At 43.0% G+C, this 16,039-nt stretch overlaps 1 protein-coding gene across 1 annotated transcript in view; it reads left to right on the top strand.

Moving 5' to 3' along the window:
* LOC137367179 (dynein axonemal heavy chain 8-like) overlaps positions 1 to 16,039 on the top strand; it is a 2,062,041-nt gene that overhangs the window by 536,075 nt on the left and 1,509,927 nt on the right. Inside the window, exon 20 of the mRNA XM_068028615.1 lies at positions 13,880 to 13,996. Within this exon, the coding sequence (XP_067884716.1) occupies positions 13,880 to 13,996 (117 nt within the window). The remainder of the gene's footprint in view (positions 1 to 13,879; positions 13,997 to 16,039) is intronic.

Genomic DNA, 16,039 nt, shown 5'->3' with positions numbered 1-16,039 from the left:
CATCCCCCTGCCGAATAAGTTTAAATCCCCCACCCCCCACAATAGCACTGGCAAACCTTCCAGCAAGGATGTTGGTCCCATTCTGGTTCAAGTGCAACCTGCCCAACTTGTACAGATCCCATCTTTGCCAGAAACTGTCCCAGTGATCCAGGAAACTGAAGCCCTCCCTCCTGCACCATTTCCTTAGCCATGTATTCATCTGCTCTATCCTCCTATTCCTATACTCACTCGCTCATGGCACCGGGAGTAATCCAGAGATTACAACCTTTGAGGTCCTGCTTTTTAATCTGCTGCCTAGCTCCCTAAATTATTGTTGCAGGACCTCATCCTTCTTTCTACTTATGTCGTTGGTACCAATGTGTACCACAACCTCTGACTGTTCACCCTCCCCCTTCAGAATATCCTGCAGCCGCTCCGTGACATCCTTGACCTGGGAGGCAACATACCATCCTGGAGTCACGTTTGCAGCCACAAACGCCTATCTGTACCCCTTACGATAGAATCCCCTATCACGATAGCTCTCCCACTCCTTTTCCTTCCCTCCTGTGCAACTGAGCCACCCGTGGTGCCACAGACTTGGCTCTTGCAGCATTCTCCTGAGAAGCTGTCTTCCCCCAACAGTATCCAAAGTGGACAATCTGTTCGAAAGAGAGATGGACATAGAGGACTCCTGCACTTCCTGCCGAGTTCTTGTACTCTGCCTGGCGGCCACCCATTCCCTTTCTGTCTGAGCAGTCTTTACCTGTGGTGTATTCACCTCCCTGTACATGTACCCACGATGTTCCCAGATTTGTGGATGCTCCACAATGTCTCCTGCCGGCGCTCCAGATCTAAAACGAGGATTTTGAGTAGCTGCAGCTGGAGACACTTTTTGCACGCGTGTTCACCCTGGACACTGGAAGTGTCCCTGACTTCCCACATTGCACAGGAGGAGCACTCTACGTTTCTGAGCTGTCCTGCCATGACTTACCCTTAAGTTATCCCCTTAAATTACCCAACAATTAGATTATTTACAGTAGGGACCTTGATTTCCAAAAAAAAGCTTCCTACTCTATTAAAAAAAACTGTAGACCTTTCCCTTTATTTTAGTTACTTACCCAGCTATTTACAGTTATTCTCTAACAGCAGTGACTCACCAACCAATCACCTTGCAGCTTTCCTGTGATGTCACTGTTGGCATTTTTTTTCAAAACGCCAGCGCACTTGAAGAACTGCGACTGTTCTCCACTCCTGAAGGTAAGTGAAGGCTCCGAGCCTCGTGCTGGATTTATCCACTTCCGGTTCTCGTCGTTTCCATGCAGGTCCGACTGCTGTCCGCTCCTGAAGGTAACTGCTCACTGTTTACCACTCCTTCAAGTTTGGTGCCATGGGAAAATTTTGAAATTCTACTCTGCATTCCAAGATCCAAGTCATTTATATGTAGCAAAAAAAAAGTGGTCCTAGCACTGACCATTGGGGAACACCATTATCTACCATCCTCCAATCTGAAACATAGAGAATAGGAGCAGGAGTAGGCCATTCAGCCCTTTGAGCCTGCTCCGCCATTCAATATGATCATGACTGATCATCCAACTCAGTAACCTGTTCCCACTTTTGCCCCATATCCTTTGATCCCTTTCGCCCCAAGAGCAATATCTAACTTCTTCTTGAAAACATACAATGTTTTGGCCTCACTGCTTTCTGGAGCAGTTTTTAGGTGACATTGCTGATCAGTTTGGCAGGCTTTCCAGGAGAAATGCAGCATCAGTTTCTCTATTTCTTACACTTGATTCTCAGGAAGTTCTCAAAGAGATGGAAGAGAGTGCGCAGATGGTGGCTGCTCTCTTGGCTGGTTTTCTCCAATTGTCTTTAAAATAGTTCACACCCCAACACACTGTCCAAAGTGAAACCAAAAACAATATCTCAAGTGTCAAGCCTCCTGACCCCTATAAATCTTGACCTATCACTTTTCTGTAACATTACCCCGAAGTCACCAAGGTTTCTGTTGTTCATTACTTAAAGCACATGACTTCCAGCAAGGCTGTTTTTAAACAACATCTCCGTGTCCTTTCAATGAACTGTCAACAACAAAGTCCAGCTGTATGAAATCTTCAGCCTTCCAATCCATCTTCTCAATTTAAATATAAGTCCTTAAAAACATATATTTAACAAAAATATAGAAGCACTTTTGTAACAGTAGGAAGAGGAATATGATCCTGCAGAAAGAGTTTAGTGAGCGAGATAGCAAATTAGCAAGCAGGACCTCAAAAGTAGTAATCTCCGGATTACTCCCAGTACCATGCGCAAGTGAGGATATAAATAGGAGGAGAATGCAGATGAATGCATGGCTGGAAAGATGGTGCAGGAGGGAGCGTTTTAGATTCCTGGGGCACTGGGACCAGTTCTGGAGAAGGTGGGACCTGTACAGGCTGAACCGATTGCATCTGAACAGAGCTGGTGCAAATTTCCTTGTGGGGTGATTTGCTAGTGCTATTGGGGAGGGGTGAAACTAACTTGGCAGGGGTGTGGAAACTATGAGATAATACAAGAGAGGAACACCAAGGTTCACAGAGAGTTGGAAGTGACAGCTAACACTGGAGTAGGAAATAGCAAAGTATTAGGTGGGGTCAGGGTTAGACAGTACTATAGAAGGGAGCAGTTCTGTTTTAGATGGGAGTGGACTGAAAAGGACTATGAGGAATGTAAAGACAGGATTGCATGGGTATGAAGACAGACTTGGCTACAGTGGGCTGGGAATATAGGTTATGTGGTTAGAAAGTAGAAAAGCAGTCACAGACATTTAAGGAGACATCTCATACTCTCAACAAAGTTTTATTCCATTGAGAAAGAAAGACTCTATGAGAAGGATGCAGCATCCGTGGCTAACGAAGGAAGTTAAGGGCGGTGCCAAATTGAAAGAAAAGGCGTACAATGCTGGGAAGATTAGTGGTAGGCTAAGATTGGAAAATTTTAGAAACCAGCAAAGAATGGCTAAAAAATAATGAGGGAGAAATTAAAGTCTGAGAGTAAACTAGCAAGAAATATAGAAAGAGACAGTAGACATAGGAACATACGAATTAGGAGCAGAAGTAGACCATTTGGTCTGCTCTGCCATTCAATAAGATCATGGCTGATCTGTTTGTGTCTCAAATATCACACTCCCATCTACCCCCGATAACCCTTGATTCCCTTGCCTAACAAGAATCTATCACCTCCGCGTTAAAAATATTCAAAGACTCCGCCTCCACCACCTTCTGAGGCAATGAGTTCCAAAGTCGTACAACCCTGTGAGAGAAAACATTTTTCCTCATCTCTGTCCTAAAAGAGCGACCCCTAATTTTAAAACAGTACTGCCTAGTTCTGGACTCACCCACAAGAGGAAACATCCTTTCCACATCCACCTTGTCAGGATTGTTCAGGTCCTTATATACTTCAGTCAAGGCTCTCCTCAGTCATCAAACTCCAGTGAAAACAAGCCCAGTCTGTCCAACCTTTCCTCATAAGACAACCTGCTCATTGCAAGTATCAATCTAGTAAACCTCCTCTGAACTGGGTCCAATGCATTTACATCCTTCCTTAAATAAGGAGACTAAAACTGCACACAGCATTCGATATGTGGTCTCACCAATGCCCTGTATAACTGAAGCATAACATCCTTACTTTTATTTTCAATTCCTCTTGTAGTAAAGGATAACATTCCAATATCCTTCTTTATGACTTGCTGTACTGCATAGTATCTTTTTGTAACTCATGCATTAGAATACCTAGATCCTTCTGCATCTCGGAATTCTGCAGTCATTCTCCGTTTATGTAATACTCTGCTTTTTTATTCTTCCTGCCAAAGTGAACAACTTCACATTTCCCACATTATACTCCAACTGTCAGATTTTTGCCCATTAACCCAACCTATCTATATCAGTCTGCAACCTCCTTATGTCCTCTTCACAACATACTTTCCAACCTATCTTTGTGTCGGCTGCAAATTTAGTTACCATGCCATGGCTCCCCTCATCTAAGTCATTGACATAAATTGTAAAAAGTTGAGGCCCCAGAACAGACCCCTGCAGGACCCGACTCATCACATCCTGCCAGTCAGAAAAAGACCCATTTATGCATACTCTCTGTTTTCTTCCAGCCAGCCAATCTTCTGTCCGTGCTAATGTGTTATCCCCTACACCATGAGCTTCTATTTTGCGCAATAACCTTTTATGTGGCACCTTGTCAAATGCCTTCTGGAAATCCAAGTACAGTATGTCAACGGGCTCCCCTTTATCCACAGCACATGTTACTCCTTCAAAGAACTCCAATAAATTGGTTAAACATGATTTTCCATTCACAAACCCATGCTGACTTCTCCTGATTACCTTGAGTTTTTCTAAGTGGCCAGCTATAGCCTCCTTAATGATCGATTCTAACACCTTCCCCATGACAGATGTCAAGCTAACTGGCCTATAGTTAGCTGTTTTCTGCCTCCCCACCTTCTTGAAAAGAGGGGTTATATTTGCTACTTTCCAATCTGATGGAACCTTTCAAGAATGTAGCGAATTTTGAAAATTTAACACCACCGCATCTACTACCTCATTAGGCACCTCTTTTAAGACCCTGGGATGAAACTCATCAGGACGCAAGGACTTGTCAGCCCACAGCTCTGTCAGTTTGCTCAGTTCTGCTTCCTTGATGATTGTAATTGCACTAAGTTCCTCTCTTCCTTCCACCTCCTGATTTTCAGCTATTACTGGAATGTTTTTTGTATCCTCTATATAGTGAAGACAGAAGCAAAATATTTGTTAATTTCCTCTGCCATCTCCTTTTTATCTACTATTAATTCCCCATTCTCACTCTCTGGAGGACCAACACTCACTTTACTTATGCTTTTTCTTTTTAATTACCTGTAGAAACTCTTGCTATTTGTTTTTACATTTCTAGTGGGCTTCCTATCATACTCTAATTTCTTTCTCCTGATTAACCTTATAGTCATTTTCTGCCATTCTTTATATTCTGGCCAGTCATCTGACATTTTACTCATCTTTACAATTATATGGTTTGTCCTTAAGTTTGATTCTTTCCTTAACTTCTTTCGTTAACCACGGATGGTGAGTTAAAATTTTTCTTTCTAGTAGATATATTCTGAGTATTCTGAAATATCCTCTTAAATGTCTGCCACTGCTTCTCTATTGATCTATCTCCTAACCTAGTAACCCAGTACACTTCAGCTAGCTCAGCTTTCATGCCCACATAGTTGCCCTTCTTTAAGTTTAAAGTACTATTCTTCGATCCACTCTTCTCTTTCAAACTGGATGTAAAATTCAATCATATTGTGGTCGCTGTTACCTGGAGGTGCCTTTACTCTGAGGTCATTAATTAATCCTATCACATTACACAATACCTATAGAAACTATCTCAAAAGAATTCTATGAGCTGCTTATCCAGGCTACTATTGCCAATCTGATCTTTCCGGTTTATATGTAGATTAAAATCACCCATGATTACTGCTGTCCCTTTATCACAAGGACCCAATATTTCTTCTTGTATACTTCGTCCTACATTGTGGTTACTGTTAGGGGGCCTTGGAGCACTCCCACTAGTGACTTCTACAACTATAAAAAAAAATGAACAGAGTAGCTAAAGTAAGCATTGATGTGTTAGAGGATGAGACTGGGGAATTAATAACAGGAAATAAGATAATGGCAGAGACTTTGAACAAATATTTTGTGTCTGCCTTCATAGCAGAAGGCCCCAAAAAGCACCTAAGAATATTTGAAAGTCAAGAGGGGAGAAGAGATGGAGGAGCTTAAAACAATCACTATCACTAGAGAAAAAGTACTCAGAAAACTAATGGGACTAAAGGCTGACAAGTCTTCGGACCTGATGTCATGCATCCTACTGTCTGATAAGAAGTGGCTGCAGAGATGATGGATGCTTTGGTTGTAATCTTCTAAAATTCCCTAGATTCTGGAAAGGTCCCAGGGATTGGAAAACCGCAAATATCATACCTCTATTCAAGAAAGCAGGGAGACAGAAAGGGGTAAACTGTCGGACAGTTAGCCTAACCTTTGACATTGGGAAAAGTCTGGAATCCATTATTAAGGAAGTAGTAGCAGGACATTTGGAAAATCATAATAGAATCAGGCTGAGTCAGCATGGTTTTATGAAAGGGAAATCGTATTTGACAACTTTATTAGAGTTCTTTGAGAAAGTAACAAACAGGGTGGATAAAAGGGAACCAGTAAATGTAGTGTATTTGGATTTCCAAAAGCTATTCAATAAGGTGCCACATAAATGGTTACTGCTCGTGGTGTTGAGAGTAATATATCAGCAAGCATAGAGTATTGGCTAAGTAACAGGAAACAGAGAGTCGGGTTGAATGGGGCATTTTCAGGTTGGCAAACTGTAACTAGTAAAATGCCACAGGGATCAGTGCCAGGGCCTCGACTTATTATGAACTATATTATTATTATTGGTGATCCCTCGCAGGAAACGATGATTGTCTTCCGTGAGTCCGAAGCTGGCTGATGAGGCCGATTTGGGATCTACAGACCTCATGGCACGTAGGGCACTTGTTGTCAGGTGGGATGTCTGGTCATGTATTATTATTTTGCGACATGGCATGATCTTTTCACCACTCTCACTTTTCCTCTTCATTTTGTTCTTTCCGCTGCTCCTGATTTTCTTCTTCTTTTTGTCATCTCAAAATGTTGGGATCCTTCCCACAGTCTCTGCCTCCATCTGGTTTGGACCAGGGCGATGCTCTCCCAGGAGCTGAAATCATTGTTGCATTTCTTCATGTTGGCTTGCAGCACCTCCTTAAAGCGCTTCTTTTGTCTTCCTCTGGTGTAACTACCCTGACCGAGCTGGGAGAAGAAGACCTGCTTTGGGAGCCTCTGACATCTGGCAGCCAATTTTAGCCCAGCAAGCTCTCACAAATAGTAATGCAATAATGACTGAATAGGAGACAGATATAACATTTTGGGCAAGAGATACAGGGAGATATGAAGATGAACTTTTTTTTTACACAGCGAGTGGTAATGAGCTGGAACTCGCTGCTAATGAGGGTGGAAGCAGAGACTTTGAATTATTTCAAAAGTAAATTTGATGGACACTTGAGAGAAATAAACCTGCAGGGTTGCAGGGATGGAGCAGGAGAATGGAAATGATTTGCATTGCTCTACAGAGAGCTGGCATGGACCTGATGGGCCAAATGGCCTCCTTCAGTGCTGTAATGACTGACCAACCCAACAAAGCTGATGGCAGGTAGTCATAGCCCCGATGGTTGTGTTGCCTGCTTATGAAAGGACACTAATGTTGGTGTGCCTGTCCTCCCACTTGATATATAGAATCTTCTGCAGGCAGGGTTGTTGAAATGACTTCAGTGCTTTGAGGCGCATCTTTTATGTTGAGAAAGTTTCAGCCCAGTACTGTAAAGTAGGGATCAAGACTGCATAGTAGACCTTGAGCTTGGTTTCAGTTTTGATGTCGCAATCTTCCAACACTCATTTCCTCGTGTGGCTAAAGGCTGCACCAGTAGATATCAGGCGATGCTGGATTTCTTCATTAATGTCAGCCTCTGTAAAAGATATCTTACAAGATACTGGAAGCATTCCACATTTTCCATGCCCTCATCATGAATTCTAATCAACGGAGCTGGGGTGTGTACATTTGGAGCTTGCTGGTGGAGGACTTTGGTCTTCTGAATGTTGAGCATCAGTCGCGTCTTCGCATATGCCTCAGTAAATATGTCGACGATTCTCTGAAGATCAGTTTCCAACACAGCACTTTTATTCGCTCATGGGGTGTGGGCATTGTTGGCTAGGCCAGCATTTATTGCCCAACCTGAATTGCCCTTGAGAAGGTTGTTAGGTAAAATTGGCCATTGTAAATTGCCCCTTGTGTAGGTAGGTGGTAGGAGAATGGGGGGGATGTGGTAGGGAATATGGGATTAATGTAGGATTAGTATAAATGGGTAGTTGTTGGTCGGCACAGACTCGGTGGGCCGAAGGGCCTGTTTCAGTGCTGTATCTCTAAATAAATAAATAAATAAGGTGGCGGTGAGCTTCCTTCTTGAACCGCTGTAGTCTTTGGGATGTAGGTACACTCACAGTGCTGCTAGGAAGGGAGTTCCAGGATTTTGACCCAGCGACACTGAAGGAATGGCGATACAGTTCCAAGTCAGAATGTTTTGTGGCTTGGAGGGGAACATGTAGGTGGTGGTGTTCCCAAGCATCTGCTGCCCTTGTCCTTCTCGGTGGTGGAGGTCATGGGATTGGAAGGTGTTGCCGAAGGAGCCTTGGTGCATTGCTGCAGTGCATCTTTAGATGGTACACACTGCTGCCACTGTGCAGTGGTGAAGGGAGTGAACGTTGAAGGTGGAGGATGGGGTGCCAGTGAAGCGGGCTGCTTTGTCCTGGATGGTGTCGAGCTTCTTGAGTGTTGTTGGAGCTGCACCCATCCAGGCAAGTGGAGAGTATTCCATCACACTCTTGACTTGTACCTTGTAAATGGTGGACAGGCTTTGGGGAATCACGAGATGAGTCACTCGCCGCAGAATCGCCAGCCTCTGAGCTGCTCTTGTCACCACAGTATTTATGGGGCTGGTCCAGGTCAGCTGATGGTCAATGGTAACCCACAGTTTGTTGATAATGGGGGGTTCAGTGATGGTAATGCCATTGAATGTCATGGGGAGATGGTTAGATTCTCTGTTATTTGAGATGGTCATTGCCTGGCACTTGTGTGGTGCAAATGTTACTTGCCACGTATAAGCCCAAGCCTGGATGTAGTACAGGGCTTGCTGCATATGGACATGGGCTGCTTTATTATCTGAGGAGTCTGAACATTGTGCAATCATCAGTGAATATCCCCACTTCTGACCTTATGATGGCGAGAAGGTCATTGATAAAGGTCATTGAAGATGGTTGGGCCTAGGACGCTACCCTGATGAACTCCTGCAGTGATGTCCTGCTATTAAGATGATTGACCTCAAATAACCACAACCATCTTCCTTTGTGCTAGGTGTGATTCAGTGGAGAGTTTTCCCCCTGATTCCCATTGACTCCAGTTTTGATAGGGCTCCTTGATGCCATAATCGGTCAAATGCTACCTTCATATCAAGGGCAGTCACTCTTATCTCATCTCTGGAGTTCAACTCTTTTGTCCATGTTTGTACCAAGGCTCTAATGAGGTCAGGAGCAGTGTGGCCCTGGTGGAACCCAAACTGTGTGTCAGTGAGCAGGTTATTGCTGGAGCGTCATCAGCATACTGGAGCTCAATGACTGAAGTTGGAATGGACTTAGTTTTTGATTAGAGCCGCCTGAGATTTCATAGTTTACCTTTCTTTTGACGCTGCACTCCAGCGGGGAGCTTGTCTCTAGTCAGATGGAGCATGGCTGCTAGAAAGATAGAAAAAATAGTTGGGGCGATGATGCAACCTTGTTTAACTCCTGTTTTAATCTCAAAGGGGTCTGTAATGGATCCGTTGCTAAGGATCACCGCTCACATATCATCATGAAGCAGGCGAACGATGGTGACGAATTTTGGACGACATCCAGACTTCACCAGAATCTTCCAGAGTGCCTCATGATTTACAGAGTTGAAGGCCTTTGTCAAGTCAAAAAATGCTATTTAAAGAGTTTGATGTTCGTGAGCTGTGAAAATCATGTCAGCATTGCCTCTTGATGGCCGAAACCCACATTGAGATTCAGGGAGTAGCTCTTCAGCAAGTGTAATGAATCATTTCAGAATAGTTCTTGTAATGATCTTTCCTGCAAAGGAGAGTAGGGCGATGCTTCTGTAATTTCCACAGTTGGATTTGTCCCTTTCGTGAAGATTGTCACAATCATAGCATCCATGAGAGCATTCAGGACAGCCTCTTCATTCCAAATCTGTAGGATTAGGGCGTGGAGCTTTAATGTTAGTTCCTCTCCTCTGTGCTTAACTATTTCATGCAAATATACAAATTAAGAGACCGATACTGTTTACAGGACTCCAGATGTGGTCTCACCAATGCCCTGCATAGCTGAAACATAACCTCCCTATTTTTGTTTTCAATTCCCCTTGCTATAAATGGTAACATTCTAGCTGAAGCATAACCTCCCTACTTGTGTATTCAATTCCCCTCGCTATAAATGATAACATTCTATTAGCTTTCCTAATTACTTGCTGTACCTGCATTCTAACCTTTTGCAATTCATGCACGAGGACACCCAGATCCCTTTGCATCTCCGAGCTCTACAATCTCTCACCATTTAGATAATATGCTTCTTTTTTATTCTTCGTGCCAAAATGGACAGTTTCACATTTTCCCACATTATACTCTATTTGCCAGATCTTTGCCCACTCACTTCACCTATCTATATCCCTTTGTAGCCTCCTCACGTCATCTTCACAACTTACTTTCCTACCTAATTTTTGTCATCAGCAAATTTAGAAACCATACCTTCGGTCCCTTTTGTCCAATTCATTTATCTAAAAAGTTGAGGCCCCAGCACTGATGCCTGTGACACACCCTTCATTACATCTTGCCAACCAGAAAATGACCCATTTCTGCCTACTGTCTGTTTCCTGTTAGCCAATCTTCTATCCATGCTAATGTGTCACCCCCTACACCATGAGCTTTTATTTTCCACAATAACCTTTGATGTGGCACCTTATGAAATGCCTTCTGGAAATCTAAGTACAGTACATCCACTGGTTCCCCTTTATCCACAGCACATGTTACTTCAAAAAACTCCAATAAATTGGTTAAACATGATTTCCCTTTCACAAAGCCATGTTGACTCTGCCTGATTACCTTGAATTTTTCTAAATGCCCTGTTATAACGTCTTTAATAATAACTTCTAACATTTTCCCTGAAACAGATGTTTAGCTAACTGGCCTGTAGTTTCCTACTTTCTGTTTCCATCACCTCCTGCCACTTCGTTGTTCTTCATTTGGGTGATGGCTTTCATCACCTCCATAGGCATTGGTGGAGTTCTGAGCTCGTCTCTAACTGGTTGTTGTGGGCTGGAGTTGAAAACACTCTTGTCAACAATAGATTCTTGATTGAAAATGTCTTAAATACTCCCTCTAGCGGGTGTTGACAGCTTTCTTTTCCTTGATCAGATCTCCCCCATCCTTAGGTCTCAAAGGGAGTGGTCCTTGAGAAATTGGGCCATACATGGTCTTTGTGGCAGTGAAGAAGCCATGGCTATCAGTCCTATCCTCAACTATTTATGATCTTTATTAATGACCAATGAAGGAACCGAGTGTACTGTACCCTTTTTTTTTAATCATTCATGGGATGTGGGTGACGCTGGCCAGGCCAGCATTTATTGCCCATCCCTAATTGCCCTTGAGAAGGTGGTGGTGAGCTGCCTTTTTGAACCACTGCAGTCCATTTGGGGTAGGTATACCCACTGTGCTGTTAGGAAGGGAGTTCCAGGATTTTGACCCAGCGACAGTGAAGGAACATTACTCATAGCAAGTTCACACAAGCAGCAACAAAATGATCAGTCAATATATTTTTGGAGGCGTTTGTCAGCACGTGAACTTGCAACCTACTGACTCAAGCAGAGAACAGCTGTTGCAAGTTATGACTGCGATAAATACCGTTTAGGTTCTTAATTTCTGCTTTCTGACATTGTTTGGATAAAGTCTAATATCTCTGATAGGGACATAAGAACACAGGAACATTTAAGAAGTATATAGATGAGTACTTGAAGTGCCATAGCATACAAGACTACGGACCAAGTGTTAGGAAATGGGATTAGAATGGATAGGTTTGATGGCCGGCGTGGACACAGTGGGCCGAAGGGCTTGTTTCTGTGCTGTGGAACTCAATGACAATCCTCTGAGTAAAGAAAATTCTTCTCATCTCTGTCCTAGGTGGCTTCCCCAATATTTTGAAATTGTGTCCCCTGGATCTCGACTCCCCAATCAGGGGAAACTTCTCAGAGTCATAGAGAGATACAGCACTGAAACAGGCCCTTCGGCCCACTGAGTCTGTACTGACCAACAACCACCCATTTATACTAATCCTACATTAATCCCATATTCCCTACCACATCCCCACCATTCTCCTACCACATACCTACACTAGGGGCAATTTACAATGGCCAATTTACCTATCAACCTGCAAGTCTTTGGCTGTGGGAGGAAACCGGAGCATCCAGCGGAAACACACGCAGTCACAGGAAGAACTTGCAAACTCCACACAGGCAGTACCCAGAACTGAACCCGGGTCGCTGGAGCTGTGAGGCTGCAGTGCTAACCACTGCGCCACTGTGCCGCCCTGCATAGGAACATAGGAGCAGGAATAGGCCATTCAGCCCATCAAGCCTGCGCTGCCATTCAATATGATCATGGCTGATCATCCACTTCAATGCCTTTTACCCACACTATCCTCATATCCCCTTATGTCATTTGTATTTAGAAATCTGTCAATCTCTGCTTTAAACATGCTCAATGACTGAGTTTCCACAGCTCTCTAGGGTAGAGAATTCCAAAGATTCACAATGCTCTGAGTAAAGAAATTTCTTCTCATCTCTGTCCTAAGTGGCTTCCCCCTTATTTTGAAATTGTGTCCCCTGGTTCTAGACTCCCCAACCAGGTGAAACATCTTAGCTGCATCTGAAGAGATTAGCTTCTAATCTCTTACCATTTAAGAGATACTCTGCACATCTATTCCTTCTCCCAAAATGGATAACCTCACATTTTTCCACATTATATTCCATCTGCCACATTCTTGCCCACTCACTGAGTCTTTCCAAATCCCTTTGAAGCTGCTTTGCTTCTTCCTCACAATACATATTCCTACCTAGTTTTGTGTCATCTGCGAACTTGGAAATACTACATTTGGTCCCCGCATCCAAATCATTGGTATATATTGTGAACAGCTGGGGCCCAAGCATTGATCCCTGCAGTACCCCACTAGACACAGCCTGCCACCACAGGAATGACCCATTTATTCCTACTCTCTGTTTTCTGCCTGTTAATCCATGCCAGTATATTACCTCCTATCCCATGTGCTTTAATTTTGCTAACCAACCTCCTGTGGGGGACTTTATCAAAGGCTTGTGAAAATCCAAGTATACCACATTTACCAACTCCCCTTTATCAATTCTGTTTGTAACATCCTCAAAAAACTTACAGGTTCGTCAAACATGATTTTCCATTCATAAATCCATGTTGACTATGCCCAATCTGGTCATTATTATCCAAGTGTCTATTTATCCTTTAGAACAGATTCTAGCATTTTGCCAATGACTGATGTAAGGCTAACAGGTATGTAATTCCCTGTTTTCTCTCTCCCTCCCTTCTTAAATAGTGGGGTGAGATTTGCAACCTTCCAAATTGCAGGAACCGCTCCAGAATCTACAGAATTTTGGAAGATCATCACCAATGCATCCACTATCTCCATAGCTACCTCTTTCAAGACTCTGGGATGTCGAATATCAGGTCCTGGGGACTTATCAACCATCAGTCCCATTAATTTCTCCAATACAACCTTCTTACTAATACTAATTCCTTCAATTCCTTATTCCCCTAATCCCTTGGCTCTCTAATTCTAGGAGATTTCTTGTATCCTCCTCAGTGAAAACAGACACAAAGTAATAACTTAGCTTCTCTACCATCTCCCTATTTCCCATTATAAATTCTGCTGACTCTGCATGTAATGGACCCATATTTGTCTGAGCCAAACGTTTCCTTTTTACGTACCTATAGAAGCTTTTCCAGTCCATTTATATAAATATATGTATATATGACATATATGATGTTTATTAATTTTATCTGGCATGTTACAAAGTGGCTCTATGTGTAGTATATATGACAATAGGTGAGATAAAGAAAAGATTGAGCAGGTATCAATGATAGCAGTTTTTATATTTTGGTCAAAATGTATTCATAATTTTTCATTGTTTCTTTTAGATTGAATCTGTTCTGAGACAAGGAGTCACTTCACTGAAATGGTCATCAATAACACTTGAACAATTTTTTTCTGATGCGAATACAACCATAGATGAGTTGACTCTATTGTTAAAGACAGTAAGTCGATTTTTTTACAAACTTTAAATTTGCTTATTATCTGACAGATAACAGGACTGGGAAACAGAACATCTCATTTGAAGTTGGAGATAGTGACAACAGGTTTTCAGCAGGCATTGCAAGAGTCAGTTGAAATGCAGTCTGTAATTGCAGTATATTATAGCAACCAATTCGTCTTATTCTTTCACCCTTGACTGTATTGCTGGTCTTTCGCCTCTGCAGTAAAGGTCTCTGATGTGTTCAACATTTTATACCCTTTTTCAGGGAATGGAGTTAACTTACTATATTGACAGGCCACATCATCCTATGAAGCTTCTTTTTAAAGGCACAATACCTATTTATATTCGGCGCTGTTTGTTTAAACTATGATTTGAATCTGCCTAGAAAGCTTTCCATCTTTCTTCTGCTTTCTTCCATTATGTGAAGCCCTTTATAGTCAATTTTTCAACAAAAGATGTTTCTATCTTGTTGGAACACGGTGCTTCATCTTATCTAGGTCCAAGGCTTAATCTTCTTAAACTAAAGCACTAGTGTCTCTCACTGACCTGTATTGTCTCTGTTGTTTCTCTTAACAATTGTTTTTGTGTCTCGGCTTGGTAAATTCAGCAAGTTTAATTTTAAAACTCTAATAGACAAGCATGTTGCTCTGTCAGCACTGTTTTCCAGCTTCCCAAGGCATGCTTGTTGAATACCAAGCTTAAAAGATATGTCAAAAGGCTTTTTTGTCCAACACTCCAGGAGGTAGTCACACTCCTTATGTTGTCGAGCTTTAGAGTTGGTCAGTGTCCAGGACACTTAGTGTGACTGCGAGTCAGAGAGGTGCAGGGATTCAGGATGTAGTGCTGGAGGAGCCTCAGCCCTTGACTTAGTCCAATTGGTATAAGGTACTTGGTATCTGTGTGGATGAGAACAAGGACTGCAGGGTGCCTGGGAAAACTAACCATAGCATCATGGTGCAGGAAGCCATTCAAGTGGGGGGAGCAGAAAGAAATGTGGCAGTGATAGGGGACAATATAGTCAGGGGGATTAATACTGTCTCTCTAGCTGTGACTGGGATTCCCGAAGGTTGTGTTGCTTGCTTGGTGCCAGGATTAGACATCTTCTTGTGACTGGAGATGAACTTGGAGTGGGAGGGGGAGGATCCAGTTGTCGTGGTCCACATAGGAACCAATGATATAGGTAAAACTGGATATGATGTTCTGCTGAGAGAGTTTGAGGAGTTAGGGTCCAAATTAAAATATAGGACCTCGAAGGTAATAATCTCTGGATTGTTATCTGAGCCACCTGCCAATTGGCATAGCATCAAGCAGATCAGAAAATTAAATTAATGGCTCAAGTGATATGGGAAGAAGGGTTTTTGAATCACGGGCCACTGACATCAGCACTGGGGAAAGAGGGAGATAGTCCACTGGGATGGGCTCCACTGGGCAAGGACCAGTATCCTGGCGAATTATATAACTAGGACTGTGGATAGAGATTTAAACTAAAAAGAAGTAGGAGGGAGGAGGTGAAGAGAGATTTAGAAATCTATCGAGAAAAGTCGAGGCAATAAAAGTGTAGTGATTTACGGGACAGGAAGGGACAGAGATTTCATCAGTAATAGTGCATCAGTGAATAAAATCCATGCAAAGATAGATGAATTAGCAGCACAAATGGAGTGAAATGATTTATATCTAATCCTCATTACAGAGACATAGGGCATGATTGCTTTCCGGTGTTGGGAAATTGACGTTGGACATTTCTGGGTCCTGATCCCGTCCGGGGGAAGGGTGAGGGCGACATCCGTCACATCCCCCCGATTTTTACGGATGTGGCCTGCTAATTGGCTGGAGTGTGGGTTGAGCAGCCAATTAGCAGCTGCGGGGGCAGTAATGGAGGCAGGACGGAAAAGGTCCGGGCCCAATTTAAACAGACTGCGGCTGTTGCTTTACAGAATCACAGATGGTGAACTGAAGCAGCAGTGATGGAAGAGGAAAGGCAGAGGGCAGGCATCCGGGGAAAGGCTGCACTTCATTTCACTGACGCTGACCTGGAGATCCTCCT

Source organism: Heterodontus francisci, chromosome 3, assembly GCF_036365525.1.
Source record: "Heterodontus francisci isolate sHetFra1 chromosome 3, sHetFra1.hap1, whole genome shotgun sequence".
NCBI classification, from domain to species: domain Eukaryota; kingdom Metazoa; phylum Chordata; class Chondrichthyes; order Heterodontiformes; family Heterodontidae; genus Heterodontus; species Heterodontus francisci.
This window is presented reverse-complemented; position numbering and strand designations above follow the sequence as displayed.